General features: G+C 39.5%; 1 protein-coding gene across 1 annotated transcript in view; it reads left to right on the top strand.

The window, feature by feature from the left end:
• Positions 1–16,612, top strand: part of LOC132524254 (serum paraoxonase/lactonase 3-like) — a 33,079-nt gene that overhangs the window by 3,982 nt on the left and 12,485 nt on the right. The window contains exons 3-4 of the mRNA XM_060156100.1: positions 10,774–10,829; positions 15,019–15,184. Coding sequence (XP_060012083.1) covers positions 10,774–10,829; positions 15,019–15,184 — 222 coding nt within the window. The remainder of the gene's footprint in view (positions 1–10,773; positions 10,830–15,018; positions 15,185–16,612) is intronic.

Here is a 16,612-nt window from a genome sequence, read left to right as displayed (position 1 = left end):
CTAATATCTAGTCCAACTCTCAGATTGTATGATTCAAACAGACTTGAGAGGTTAAAACTAGAGCAGAAGAAAAAACTGTCATTTCACTTCTCATGTCTGTTGGCATGTGTACATTTTATATTTGTAGAACTAAACAAGTGAGAATGATCATGGGTCATTTGTCAGTAGGACAATATTGCTATATATCTAAAAATAATAATACTGCCTTATCAAAGGCTTAGTGTCTATGAGCTTTCTGCTGAGTCCTTTGGAAACGTTTACATCATCCTCACAACCACCCTATAAGGTGGGTGCTGCCATCTGTCTTTGTAGATTAGGAAACTGACACCCAGAAGAATGAAGTTACTTGCCCAGTGGTCCAGAACTAGAGGGTGACAGGCCTAGATTATGAGCCAGAGCAGTTTTCTTCTATGCCTTTGTACTCTCTGTTGTGTAACACTGCCTTTCTTATCTACTGACAGCACATTTTTATTATGAAGCTTCAGGGAAGTATGATAGCAGCAGAAAACAGAAAATCTGAGGTGCAAAAAGGTGAAATATTAATAAATAGAGCTGACCGAGACAAGGCAGGCTAGATATTGAAATAAAGCTCACTAATAAGATAATACTCGCAAGACCCAACTATTCCAGAGTGAAAGCTTTAAGAAAAAATGGAAAACACTAAAGGATTGAAGGCAGGGTGTGGTAGGTAGGCAGTAACAGAGCTGGGGAAAAATTCTGATTTGTGTTTTCTTCAAGACCTAGAGTTTTGTGGTTAATTTTATTGGTGAACAAACTCTTCCTTTTTTTGTTTTCCTTCCCCAGTATTCTTTCTGGGAAGAAAGGTTGAAAGGTGAAATAATTCTAACCTCCAAAAACCATACCTCAAAGATCTTTTTGTGTTAAGTTCATCCTTTTTCCAAGGCTTTGAGGCTCAAGGATTGTCTTAACTAGGAAGTCCTTTGGTTAATCAAAGCTGCACTTGAAATATGAATAGCTTTATCAGCTTGCCCTTGGCAGGATTATCAAGTAGACAGACAGCCATTGTATGTGGTGTCTTCCTATCTTCCCCTCCATCTCTTTTCTCTCCTACAGCTTCCAGCTTCTCCAAGATATATTTCTACTCCACGGTAGGTTCCATTTGTTTTCTTAGCTGGCTTTCAGAACCTTCTCTCCAAGATGTGAAATGAGGATAATATTACTTGATAGTAATTTGGTGTGACATTCTTTCAGGATGTCTGTAGAGAACTATTGGAGGCCAAAGAAATGAAGTTATGCCAACTAATAGGGTTGACAGATTAAAACGCAGTAGATGCCTATTTGTAAGCCTTGTTTTAGACTTGGCAGTGGGATTTTAAGGTTAGTTGTGCACAGGTTAACGAGTATGTGGAGGGGACTCAGGGGCGGGTTCCTGGGGACTCTTACTCCCACAGGTGCCACTGTTTCTGAGATGCATTCAGCCATCATGCAGATGCAGTGTAGGTGGGGGAGGAGGGCAAAGGAGGGTCAGGAGTAAAGTACAGTCAGCTACTAATTCTTTTCCACATCTGAGTGCAAAGCACCAGCTTCCCTATCCTCTGGGCAGAGCAAGTAAAGACAAGCATAGTCCCTTTGGAAAATGCCCACTCCTATTGCAGGTGAATTACTGAAGTGGTTAATGCTATCATGGGAGATATGCGACATGGTGTATGGAAGATAAAAAGACCAAACCAGAGAGTATACAACTCAGGACATCTTCTACTCAGAAATTAACACACACTTGTCAATAATTTAACCTCAAGACAAGACAAAGTTCAAGAAACTAAAGCAGTGTATCATTTTTAGTCAGCATACCAGCTTTTACTGAAAGCTTTTACAGTGAAAAGGCAGGTATCATATTGGGTGCAAGCATACCGTACTGAATAAAACCTGGTCCTTGTTTCCAGGAAGCTTACTTTCTAGTAGGACATTAACAAATGCAGGAGGTCGCAGCCCAAGTGTGGAAAATATCATGGTGGATGCAGTCACAGGTGACTGTATTAGTACATAAAATGGATGCTGAAGCCAAGAGAGGTTGAAAAGGCTGAGAAGGTAGCATCCAACTCATCTTTAAGAGCCCGTGATACTCAGCCCAGTGGAGGTGAGGGTGGTGTGGGAAAGGTGTGGGTTGCCAAGAAGCACAGAGCGGCATGTGCTCAGGCATGTAGGTGAGTAAGTCTGGCACATTTTAGGAACTGCCGACGGAAGTACTGCAGCACACCTGGAATGCAGAGTGAAGAGTGGGAACCACAAGAATTGAGACCAGAGCCTCAATTCTGTGGAGAATTGGGGATGTATACTGCCAGCCCTAGTGGACCATTGGTGGGTTTTAAGCAGGGGCACAACAAGGTCAACTTTGCAATTTAAAAAGATGACTGTCAACGGTGCAGAGAATGGTTGTAGGGGAGCAAAGCTGACCCATTTGGAAGCTATTATAGAAATCCAGGAGGGAGTTCTAGAGCTTGAAAGCCTTGTGATTAGTTAGATTTGGGGAGTAAGGAAAAGGAGAGCATCAAAGATAACCCCAAGGTTCCTACTTTGTGTACTTGGGGGATAGAAGTGTCATCCACGGAAACTGAAATATAGAAAATGGAGCAGATTCAAGAGGGAAATTTCCAGGTCAGTTTGGGACATGTTGAGTATGAGAAATGAAAAGGCCAGGTAGAAATGTCTAATATACAGGTGAATACAGAGGCCTGGAAATTGGGCTTGATTTAGAGATTGGAGAATCAAGAGCATGTGAGTGGAAGCTGAAGCCATGGGGCTAGAGTCAATGATGCAGGTAGGATGAGTACTCTGCCCCTAGAAACAGCCAAGGGCAGGTAGAGCCTGGGGAGTATCCACATCCAGGATGGAGGTGGGAAGGAGATCGGGCAAAAGGAAACCAAGAAGTGATTGTTTAGAGAAAAAAAAGTGAGAGAAAAAAGTTTGTTCAAAAACTAACCCACCCATATTCAACATGATTTTTAAAATTGCTTTATTCATTTTGCTGGATTCTCCCAAAGTCTATTTTACTCCATGTAGAAAAAGCACTAAATCTTTCAGGCCATCAAAATACCATATATAGGTAAATCTTGATTAACTGGACTGCTTAGAAAATGGAAAGCTCTGATTAATGTAATTACTAGGTTACTGGTTGGGGATTAGTTTCAACCTTCAGCATAATCAACATGATTAAATCTCTGTCCTCCAATTTTCAGTGCCTATTGTTTATTATTCTGTTGATTCAAATTTGCATTTTCTTTGGCTTTGTTCCACTTTTCTTTCCCCTGTTCTCCTCTATCCTCTCCCAATTGCCTTTTGACACACTAATAACCCATTACCTTAGGTAACCATTTTCCCATGTATTCCATTTACTATAGCTGTGCAACAAACTACCCCAAAACTTAGGGACTTGAAAGGACAATAGGACTTCCCTGGTGGCACAGTGGTTAAGAATCTCCTTGCAGGGGACATGGGTTCGATCCCTGGTCCGGGAAGATCCCACATGCTGCAGAGCAACTAAGCCTGTGCACCACAACTACAGATCCTGCTCTCTAGAGCCAGCGTGCCACAACTACTGAGCCCACGTGCTGCAAGTACCGAAGCCCTCGCGCCTAGAGCCCGTGCTCTGCAATAAGAGAAGCCTCTGCAATGAGAAGCCCATGCACCACAACGAAGAGTAGCCCCCGCTAGCTGCAACTAGAGAAAGCCCATGCACAGCGACAAGACCCAACGCAGCCAAAATAAATAAATACCCTGTTTTTTTAAAAAATAAAAAGGCAATAGTTATTTTGCTTCTGAGTTTACAGTTTGGGCAGGGCTTAGTGGAGACAGCTCATCTCTGTTCCATTTGCGTCAGCTACGGTGACTGAAAGGCTGGGAACTGAAGTCATCTGAGACTCCTCCAGACCTCTCTCTGCACTGTGTGGTCTCTCCACAGTCTCTCTTCTGTAGCTTTAAAATACCAGACTTCTTATTTTTAGGTTCAGGGGTCCCAAAGTACATGCCTTGAGAGAGAGAGAAAGCAGTGGCAGGTTTGGTTATGACTTTACCTTGTATGTCAGGTGGCATCACTTCCTCTTCATTCTGTTTGTCAAAGCAGTTAGGAAGGTCTACCCAGGTTCAAGCAGAGAGGATACAGATGTAGCCTCTTAATGGAAGAGTATGAACATCACATTTTAAGACGAGCATGTGGGGAGTGGTTCAAGATGGCAGAGTAGAAGGACGTGTGCGCACTCCTTCCTGCAAGAGCACAGGAATCACAACTAACTGCTGAGCAATCATCCACAGGAAGACATGGGAACTCACCAAAAAAGATACCCCACATCCAAAGACAAAGGAGAAGCCACAGTGAGATGGTAGGAGGGGTGCAATCACAGTAAAATCAAATCCCATAACTGATGGGTGGGTGACTCACAAACTGGAGAACACTTATACCACAGAAATCCACCCACTGGAGTGAAGGTTCTAAGCCCCACATCAGGATTCCCAACCTGGAGCTCCGGCAATGGGAGGAGGAATTCCCAGAGAATCAGACTTTGAAGGCTAGCAGGATTTGATTGAAGGACTTTGACAGGACTGGGGGAAATAGAGACTCCACTCTTAGAAGGCACACACAAAGTAGTGTGTGCATCAGAGCCCAGGAGGAAGGAATAGTGACCCCATAGGAGACTGAACCAGACCTACCTGCTAGTGTTGGAGGGTCTCCTACAGAGGTTGGGGTGGCTGTGGCTCACCACGGGGACAAGGACCCTGGCAGCAGAAGTTCTGGGAAGTACTCTTTGGTGTGAGGCCTCCCAGAGTCCACCATTAGCCCCACCAAAGAGCCTGTAGGCTCCACTGCTGGGTCGCCTGAGGCCAAACAACCAACAGGGAGGGAACTCAGCCCCACCCATCAGCAGACAAGCGGATTAAAGTTTTACTGAGCTCTGCCCACCAGAGCAACATCCAGCTCTACCCACCACCAGTCCCTCCCATCAGGAAACTTCCACAAGCCTCTTAGATAGCCTAATCCACCAGAGGGCAGACAGCAGAAGCAAGAACTACAATCCTGCAACCTGTGGAACAAAAACCACATTCACAGAAAGATAGAAAAAATGAAAAGGAGAGGACTATGTACCACATGAAGGAACAAGATAAAACCCCAGAAAAACAACTAAATGAAGCAGAGATAGGCAAACTTCCAGAAAAAGAATTCAGAATAATGATAGTGAACATTATCCAGGATCTCGGGAAAGAATGGAGGCAAAGGTCAAGAAGATACAAGAAATGTTTAACAAAGACCTAGAAGAATTAAAGAACAAACAAACAGAGATGAACAATACAATAACTGAAATGAAAAATACCCTAGAAGGAATCAATAGCAGAATAACTGAGGCAGAAGAACGGAGAAGTGACCTGGAAGACAGAATGGTGGAAATCACTACCGTGAAACAAAATAAAGAAAAAAGAATGAAAAGAAATGAAGACAGCCTAAGAGACCTCTGAAACAGCATTAAATGCACCAACATTCACATTATAGGGGTCCCAAAGGAGAAGAGAGACAGAAAGGACCCCAGAAAATATTTGAAGAGATTATAGTCCAAAACGTCCCTAACATGGGAAAGGAAATAGCCACCCAAGTCCAGGAAGTGCAGAGAGTTCCAGGCAGGATAAACCCAAGGAGAAACACACTGAGACACATAGTAATCAAATTGACAAAAATTAAAGACAAAGAAAAATTATTCAAAGCAACAAGGGAAAAATGACAACATACAATGGAACGCCCATAACGTTAACAGCTGATTTCTCAGCAGAAACTTTACAAACCAGAAGGAAGTGGCATGATATATTTAAAGTGATGAAAGGAAAGAAACTGCAACCAGGATTACTCTACCTGGCAAGGATCTCATTCAGATTTGATGGAGAAATCAAAAGCTTTACAGACAAGCAAAAGTTAAGAGAATTCAGCACCACCAAACCAGCTCTATAGCAGATGCTAAAGGAACTTCTCTAAGTGGGAAACACAAGAGAAGAAAAGGAGCTACAAAAACAAACCCAAAACAATTAAGAGAATGGTAATAGGAACATACATATCAATCATTACCTTAAACATGAATGGATTAAATGCTCCAACCAAAAGGCACAGGCTTGCTGAATGGGTAAAAAAACAAGACCCATATATATGCTGTCTACAAGAGACCCACTTGAGACCTAGGGACACATACAGACTGAAAGTGAGGGGATGGAAAAAGATATTCCATGCAAATGGAAACCAAAAGAAAGCTGGAGTAGCAATTCTCATATCAGAAAAAATAGACTTTAAAATAAAGACTATTACAGGAGACAAAGAAGGACACTACATAATGATCAAGGGATCAATCCAAGAAGACAATATAACAATTGTAAATATTTATGCACCCAACATAGGAGCACCACAATACATAAGGCAAATGCTAACAGCTATAAAAGAGGAAATCGACAGTAACACAATAATAGTGGGGGACTTTTAACACCTCAGTTACACTAATGGACAGATCATACAGACACAAAATTAAGGAAACACAAGCTTTAAATGACACAATAGACCAGATAGATTTAATTGATATTTATAGGACATTCCATCTGAAAACAGCAGATTACACTTTCTTCTCAAGTGCACATGGAACATTCTCCAGGATAGATCATATCTTGGGTCACAAATCAAGAGTCGGTAAATTTAAGAAAATGTAAACCATATCAAGCATCTTTTCCGACCACAATGCTTGAAAGATTAGAAATCAATTACAGGGGGAAAAAATGTAAAAAACACAAACACATGGAGGTTAAACACTACATTACTAAATAACCAAGAGATCACTGAAGAAATCAAAGAAGAAATCAAAAAATACCTACAGACAAATGACAATGAAAACACAATCCAAACCCCATGGGATGCAGCAAAATCAGTTCTAAGAGGGAAGTTTATAGCAATACAATCCTACCTCAAGAAACAAGAAAAATCTCAAATAAACAATCTAACCTTACACCTAAAGGAACTAGAGAAAGAACAAGCAAAACCCAAATAGTAGAAGGAAAGAAATCATAAAGATCAGAGCAGAAATAAATGAAATAGAAACAAACAAAACAATAGCAAAGATCAATAAAACTAAAAGCTGGTTCTCTGAGAAGATAAACAAAATTGATAAACCTTTAGCCAGACTCATCAAGAAAAAGAGGGAGAGGACTCAAATCAATAAAATTAGAAATTAAAAAGGAGAAGTTACAACAGACACCGCAGAAATACAAAGCATCATAAGAAACTACTACAAGCAACACTATGCCAATAAAATGGACAACCTGGAAGAAATGGACAAATTCTTAAGAAGGTATAACCTTCCAAGACTGAACCAGGAAGAAATAGAAAATATGAACACACCAGTCACAAGTAGTGAAATTGAAACTGTGATTAAAAATCTTCCAACAGGGCTTCCCTGGTGGCGCAGTGGTTGACAGTCCGCCTGCTGATGCAGGGGACACAGGTTTGTGCCCCGGTCCAGGAAGATCCCACATGCCACGGAGTGGCTGGGCCCCTGAGCCATGGCTGCTGAGCCTGAGTGTCCGGAGCCTGTGCTCCGCAACGGGAGAGGCCACAACAGTGAGAGACCCACGTACCACAAAAAAAAAAAAAAATCTTCCAACAAACAAAACTCCAGGACCAGATGGCTTCACAGGTGAATTCTGTCAGACATTTAGAGAAGAGCTAACACCCATCTTTCTCAAAATCTTCCAGAAAATTGCAGAGGCAGAAACACTCCCAAACTCATTGTATGAGGCCACCATCACCCTGATACCAAAATCAGACAAAGATACTACAAAAAAAGAAAATTACAGACCAATATCACTGATGAATATAGATGCAAAAATCCTCAACAAAATACTAGCAAACAGAATCAAACAACACATTAAAATGATCATACACCATGATTAAGTGGGATTTATCCCAGGGATGCAAGGATTCTTCAATATACTCAAATCAACCAGTGTGACACACCATATTAACAAATTAAAGAATAAAAACCATATGATCATCTCAATAGATGCAGAAAAAGCTTTTGAAAAAATTCAACACCGATTTATGATTAAAAAACTCTCCAGAAAGTGCGCATAGAGGGAACCTACCTTAACATAATCAAGGCCATATATGACAAACCCACAGCAAACATCATTCTCAATGGTGAAAAACTGAAAGCATTTCCTCTAAGATCAGGAACAAGACAAGAATGTCCACTCTCACCACTATTATTCAACATAGTTTTGGAAGTCCTAGCCACAGCAAGCAGAGAAGAAAAAGAAATAAAAGGAATACAAATTGGAAAAGATGACACAAACAGATGGAGAGATATACCATGTTCTTGGATTGGAAGAATCAACATTGTGAAAATGACTATACTACCCAAAGCAATCTACAGATTCAATGCAATCCCTATCAAATTACCAATGGCATATTTACAGAATTGGAACAAAAAATCTTAAAATTTGTATGAACAAACAAAAGACCCCTAATAGCCAAAGCAATCTTGAGGGGAAAAAAATGGAGCTGGAGGAATCAGACTCCCTGACTTCAGACTATACTACAAAGCTAAAGTAATCAAGACAATACGGTACTGGCACAAAAATAGAAATATAGATCAATGGAACAGGATAGAAGCCCAGAGATAAACCCACACACCTATGGTCAACTAATCTATGACAAAGGAGGCAAGGTTATACAATGGAGAAAAGACAGTCTCTTCAATAAGCAGTGCTGGGAAAACTGGACAGCTACATGTAAAAGAATGAAATTAGAACACTACCTAACACCATACACAAAAATAAACTCAAAATGGATTAAAGACCTAAATATAAGACCAGACACTATAAAACTCTTAGAGGAAAACATAGGAAGAACACTCTTTGACATAAATCACAGCAAGATCTTTTTTGACCCACTTCCTAGAGTAATGGAAATAAAAACAAAAACAAACAAATGGGACCTAATGAAACATAAAAGCTTTTGCACAGCAAAGGAGACTATAAACAAGACGAAAAAACAACCCTCAGAATGGGAGAAAATATTTGCAAACGATTCAATGGACAAAGGATTACTCTCCAAAATATATAAACAGCTCATGCAACTCAATATTAAAAAAACAAGCAACCCAATCTAAAAATGGGCAGAAGACCTAAATAGACATTTCTCCAAAGAAGACATACAGATGGCCAAGAGGCACATGAAAAGCTACTCAACATCACTAATTATTAGAGAAATGCAAATCAAAACTACGATGAGGTATCACTTCACACTGGTTAGAATGGGCATCATCAGAAAATCTACAAACAACAAATGCTGGAGAGGGTGTGGAGAAAAGGGAACCCTCTTGCACTATTAGTGAGAATGTAAATTGATACAGCCACTATGGAGAACAGTATGGAGGTTCCTTAAAAAACTAAAAATAGAATTACCTTATGACCCAGCAATCCCACTATTGGGCATATACCCAAAGAAAACCATAATTCAAAAAGACACATGCACCCCAATGTTCATTGCAGCACTGTTTACAGTAGCCAGGTCATGGAAGCAACCTAAATGCCCATCGACAGACGAATGGATAAAGAAGATATGGTACATATGTACAAAGGAATATTACTCAGCCATAAAAAGGAATGAAATTGGGTCATTTGTAGAGACGTGGATGGACCTAGAGACTGTCATACAGAGTGAAGTAAGTCATATATCGTATATTATTGTGTATATGTGGAATCTAGAAAAATGGTACAGATGAACAGGTTTGCAAGGCAGAAATAGAGACACAGATGTAGAGAACAAACATTTGGACACCACAGGGGTAAAGTGGGGTGGGGGGGTGGTGGTGGTGGGATGAATTGGGAGATTGGGATTGACATATATACACTAATATGTATAAAATAGATATCTAATAAGAACCTGCTGTATAAAAATAAATAAAATAAAATTCAAATTAAAAAAAAGAGCATGTGGCTTTGATACATCCTGTTTCTACCATATTTGTAAATTACAGTTTACCACACTCAATAACCATTGCCTTCATTTCACCCTCAATGCTGCCTGCTTGGGTTCACATTATATGTGGGTCTATCTCTCTACTAGAAGCTACGAGAGCCCCTTTTTCATCCTGTTCTTAGTCATATCTTACTTATCATATGCCTCTTTCCATAGAAAAATGCTCATGACCAGCTCTCAGTGAGAAAAAGATCTGACTAAAATCTTTCAAATTCAATTATTTCCAATAGTTCATCCTAAGATCTATTGGTTTTATAACAGAGAACAGTTACTCAGTAATTTCCCAGTATGATAGGAGAAGGATAGATTTTTCAGGCCTCAACAAGTTGGAGAGGAGAAATACTTGGCAGAAAGGCCTTTAAGAGAGCTTCGCAGTGAGGACTTTCCAAATGTTATCACTTGGTCTGTAGATAAGTATTCTGTGGGGAATAAAGCTGAATCTCTTAGGACATACCCTTAGAGTTTTTATTTAAAGAATAAATCTAGGATATGAATTTATTTTATAGTTATTTGCTTTTTTTCTCCTGAAAATGGACTTCTAAAAAAAAAAGAATTTAGTATTTCAAGAGTCTGGCTCAGGTTTTAGTGGAGTGTATCATGCCTGTGGCTGTCCTGAAAGTTAATATAGTTTCCCAAGTAAATAGTTAAAAAAGTTAAGGTAGTTTCCAGAAGAAGTTCAAAGTCTTGACTATGTGTGAGATTTACTTTTTAAGCCTTTGTACATGCATCTTTCTGATCCTCTGCTTCTTTTGCAGAAAATGGCTCTGAAGATATCGACATACTTCCTAGGGGGCTGGCTTTTATCTCCAGTGTGAGTATTTTCCATGTCCCTCAGATGCTCATGTCAATAGCTGCATGGACAGTACATTAATGTTGCCGACTACAGCTGCCAGATAGATCCCTACATATTCATCCTGCCCATGGGTAAACTAGTCAACTAAAAAAGCCAAAATGGGATTCCAGAAGGCTAATTAAGATACCACGGAAATGCCAGGCTTGCCTAACCCTTCGTGGGCAGCTCCCTGTGGGCAGTTATATACCCAGTAGTGTCTCAATAAATGTGTATTGAATTCCATTAGATTCCTAGACGAGGCACCAGATTTGCTCAGCTGTTGTTCATCCTCATCATCACCCTATTTGCTGGGCCTCAGCTTCTGGAAATCATCTTCTCACTAATTAGTATTCCTCTCATCATGCCTTCCTATGTTTGGAGCTCAGTAAATGTTTGTGGATTGAACGTTAACCATGTTACTCAATTCAAAATCCTGAGCATTTTCCATCTTGGATACCTTGCCTTTCAAAGAGAAGCTCTTTCAAAGAGGAGTAGGGAAAAACCTGCATTTTATTCTCAATACAACCTTCACAGGTTTGGGATGATGAGGAAGCTATGTGAAGGACTGAATTTCAATAAATTAAAATGTATATGTTGTGAAGATGTTGAAAATTATCATGTACTTATTAAATCAGTTGCATTTGGAACGGGACCTAGGATTTTGAAAAAAGTAGATTGACTACATTTCCAATGTGAATTCTGATTGCTGGAATTGCATGCTCTAATATTCCATTTTGGCCAATAAAATACTACCAAATAACATAAAATTTTTAAATTTATATCTTTTTGGCCAGAAACAGGGCATATAATATAATATAATATTCCTTAATGGCCCCAATTTCTAAATTCTTAAGTATAGTCAGGCTCTCATTTGGATTTTAAATTGCTGCTGCTGGTGGTACATGTGAGGGTGGGAGGGTGGGTGGGAGGGATTTTATTTCTTCAGTTTTCCTCCAAAACCAAAAATAAAACAAAGCTGTCTAGAAAAGCTTTTTCTTTGTTGACTTAAATTACCTATTGTCAATTTAGATTTTCAATGTTATGCCAAATAGACCTTTAAAAATAATTACTTTACAGCTAGGAGATTTCTTTGCTATTAGGAAATAATATTTGTAGTTCCTACTATATGTTTCTTTTCTATTTTCACTAGAACTAAGTGTACTAAATTCTTGCTATTCAGAAAGTAGAGATTTTCATCACAAATAATTCCATGAGAAATGTTAGCTCTTTTTGCAAAATAACAAACAACTCATTCTTATAGGATAAGGATAATGTTCTTTGCTTATTTTTAATCTTTCTGTACTGCAATAAATTGAAGTCCTTGTTCTTGGTTACCTCCTACTGCCCTTTCTTGCCATCCTAGAACATGTTTGGAAGATGCTGATTTAGAGAGTAATTCTGTGCAATAGATATCTTTAGTGTATTTAGAGGTGCCAAGCAGGCTATTGCTTCCTTACCTTGGGACTTGGCATGCTCTTTGCCTGCAAGATTACTCCCTTCTTCAATGTTATTGACTAACGCCTAGTTCTCTATGAGGGCTCATCGTGGTGGCACTTTAATTCCTCAGGAAAATCCCTAACACTCTCTTTCTGGGCAAGGAGGCTCTTTGATGGTCCTACAGGTTCCCTGTGGTTAGGGTCTTAGATGCCACACCATATCTGATACACTTGCTCAGTGCTGCCTCCCTGGATTTCAATCCTTTTGAGACCAGGACTTTGGAATGTACATTGCCACACTAGCACCTAACATACTACCTGGCATACACAGGTGCTTGACTACTTACTGAATGTATGTACTGGTGAATGAGGGCAGTGGAGGAGTTCCATGCCTATCCATATGTACCTGTAGTCTGTTGGTAGAAATAAGATGCCTGCACATCCAGGTGATTTTCACCATTTTCAGTAGTGAATGGTATCAAAAGAATTGCTTGCAATCACTTGCCACAGATTCTTACCCAACTGCCTTAAACAGAAAACCAGGCAAGTGTGAAGCCATTTCTTAGAAGAGTTTCATTCATCATGATGCTTAATGTAGGCCAAGTTTGTTTGCCATGCCCTACCCTTATTCCCCAATCAAATCATTTCCATTTCCAGACCACCCAGTCCTTCTACTAGCTGTCAGTGCCTTCACATTCCCCCAAGCTCCCACGGTACTTGCTGTGGTGTTCCACCTTGAGCTGCCTTCCTGAGCAATATTCTCTACTGTCAACCCTTTCTTTACGGTGTGGCAGAAAGAGGCTGTACAACTAATGATCTGAGTGATTTAGGCAACTCACTTCTCTGGGCTTAATTTTCCTTAGGTGAAAAAGGGAAGAATTAGATGTCTCTGACTTTTTTCCCACAGTGTTACTGGACTTGGTGACAAATTGACTATGGAGGGAAGGGTAGACTTGGAGACTCAATTTTCTGGCCTGATGTTGGGGAGAGCAGTGATTCCCTTAACAGAGAAGAATAGATACAAATGAGATCAAGGATTCTAGGAGAGATGATTCTGGTTTTGACCATTTGATTTTGAGCTGCCCTTAGGAAGAAGTTGGGATGCAAGCTAGGGCTCCAAAGAGGGGTTCCAGGGAAATGTGCATATTTGAAAATCACTGGTATAGAAGAAATACCTGTAACCTTATAAATAAGAGCTACAAGGGAAGAGTGTAGAATGAGAAGGAAAGAGGGATGGATGAGGACAGAGGAGGAAAGGGCAGGAAGAGAATTTAGACTAGCCCTAGACAGTATAAGAGCTAGAACAGGGCAAAGGGACTTGGCAAAGAATTTTATAAGGAAGCAGTAAGCAAAGAGTGAGTCTTCCTTAGGAGATGGGCTCTTGACTGACGATGGCAGATTCGAGCTCTGGAAGCAGAAGTTTGTGGCTAGGGACATGCTGATCTCTCCTCTAGGTGTGGTGACTTAAGGAGAGGGAATGATAGAGGGAACAGACCTTCCACTGATGGGCTTCAGTGGCCAGTATTGTCTGGGGAAAGCTAGATTTCCCGTAAGATTTAAGCATAGAAGAACTGTTCTAAGAAAAGCTTGAAGATATAGGTGGGGTTGTTTGAAACTGAAGATTGACTACCCCAGGGGTTGGGGGCAGGGAAGGGAGGGACAGTGGAAGGGCCAAGAATAGTATAATTGTAAGTAAGAGTGTGTGTGTGTGTGTGTGTGTGTGTGTGTGTGTGTGTGTGTGTGTGTGTGTGTGTGTGTGTGTGTGTGTGTGTAAGAAAGGAAGGGGAGAGGGAGAGCAAAGGAGAAGGTAGAGTAGGAAGAAGGAAGAAGGAGGGAGAGAGAGAGAGAAGGAAAGAATTTAAACTGATTATAAGTGGAAATGAGGGTACAAGGAAAGATAGATACAATATTGTTGATGTTGATATACATCAGAGGGATGGGGGAAGGATACAGGGAGGAAGTGGGCTGAGTTTTGTAATTGGTATAGAATAAACCAACCCCAAGTTTTGACACAATGACCTGGGATGCAGCAAAGGCCCAATACATTCAGGATGCCTATTATTGGTTGATAAACACCTGGTTCTTCCAGGAGAAAGAGCCACTGTTCAAGTTACTGGAATGAACTTTTTACAATATTTGGAGAAAAGGATTCACATCCAAATCTTTGGACATATCTGTAGGAACAAAATAGGTCAGAAATAGTGAACTGTATGAAACTGGTTACCCTCTGTTAATTCTTGGCTGATTATTCTCTTTGTCATGACATAATATAATGGATGTAGGATGGGAGCAGTGCAATAAACCCATACATCCCTCTCTCTGCTTTGAGGAGCGTTCATTATATATAGAATAGGACTAGAAAGAACCTTCTCAATTAAATATTTTAATTTCCACATTTTATAAATGAGAAACCTGTAGTACAGGCAGGTCAAGGGACTCAAACAAAGTAATACAGCTTAGTCTCTTGCATTATGCTTTTTGGTCTCATTCCTTCTCTATATATTAAAAATCGAACATAGGTTCTTCCCATATTCCCATTTGCAATGGCTTAGATGATGTTGGTAATTCCTCAGATCAGCTAATGGCAATACCTGACAGTGTAAAAAATCCCAGAAATCTAAAAGAAATTTAGAGCTTTGAACATTTTTGTTAGGCCTTGAGATTTTAGCTTCCATGTGAAAATGTTGCTTTGATATGTGTATATTTGCATACTTATTCTCTATATTTTAAAGGGATTAAAATATCCAGGCATGCCAAACTTTGCACCAGATGAGCCAGGACAAATCTTCTTGATGGATTTAAATGAGCAAAACCCAAGGGTCCAGGCACTAAACATCAGTGATGGTTTTGACAAAGCATCATTTAATCCACATGGGATCAGTACTTTCATCGACAAAGGTAAAGCTTGAATGCTTAAGAATAAGGGGAAAATGAGGGAAATACAAACCACTCATCCTCAACTCTTCAACATGTATGTGAAAGGAGGGAAGATGCTATTTTACCATGAAGATGTATATTTATAAGATGATAAATATGTATCAAAACATTTTTTAACGTCATGTTAAAAAGGGGGAGACTAGACTGTGGTCACACCCTCTTTCTCCTACCCCCTTTTCTTCTCATCTGACCATCAAAACCAGTTGGGATATTGTTCTCAGAAATCTAACATATAAACTAAAGGCCCTTTGAAAATAATCTCGTGACATTTATAAAGCAACATAAAAGGAAACAATGGATGAATTAGACATTGTTAAAATTAAAAACTTCAAAAGACACCATCAAGGAAGTGAAAAAACAACCTAAAGCATAAGAGAAAAAGATGTGCAAATCAGATATCTGATGAGGCTTATATCCAGAATATATAATTTTTACATCTCAACAACAAAAAGACAAATACCCAGTTAAAAAATGGTCAAAGGATCTCAGTATATCTTTCCAAAGAGATACACAAATGGCCAATAAACACATGAAAAGATACTCAGTATCCTTAGTCATTAGGGAAATGCAAATCAAAACCATGATGAGATACCACTTCACACCCAGAGGGTGGCTATAATTTAAAATGACAGACAGTAACAAACATTGGCAAGGATGTAGGGAAACTGGCATCCTCACACTTTGCTGGTGGGATTGAGTGCAATCATTTTTGAATGCAGTTTGACAGTTCCCCAAAATGTTAATGGTAGATCTACCATATGATGCAGAAACTCTACTCCTTGGCACATACCTAAGAGAACTGAAAACATAGGTCTATACAAAAACTTACACACATATATTCATAGCAACATTACTCCTAATACTCAAAAGGTGAAAATAATCCAAATTCCCATGAAATGCTGAATGCATAACCAAAAGGTGGTATGTTTATACAATGGAATATTATTCGGCAATAAAAAGAAATGAAGTATTGATGAATGCTACAACATGGATGAACCTTGTAAACATTATCCTAAGTGAAAGTATTCAATGACTAAATGCCACATATTGTATGATTCCATTTATATTAAATGTGCAGAATAGGCAAATTTATAGAGACAAAAAGTAGATTAGTGGTTGGCAGGGACTTGGGGGGGGTGGGGAATGGGGAGTGACAGCCAATGGATATGGGGTTTCTTTTTAGGGTGATGAAAATATTCTGGAACTAGATAGTGGTTATGGTTGCACAACTCTGTGAGTACACTAAAAACCACTAAACTATATATTTTGAAAGTGTGAGTTTAATGGCAAGTGAATTATATCTCAAAAAAGCTATTGTAGAAAACAAAACATAGTTATGAATACACTGTATGTGCTTTAAAACAATAATTTCCAATATTAGTTTTTACT

Source organism: Lagenorhynchus albirostris, chromosome 8 (assembly GCF_949774975.1).
Source record: "Lagenorhynchus albirostris chromosome 8, mLagAlb1.1, whole genome shotgun sequence".
Classification (NCBI taxonomy): Eukaryota; Metazoa; Chordata; class Mammalia; order Artiodactyla; family Delphinidae; genus Lagenorhynchus; species Lagenorhynchus albirostris.
Note: the sequence above shows the minus strand (reverse complement) of the source record. Positions and strands in the feature narration are given on the sequence as shown.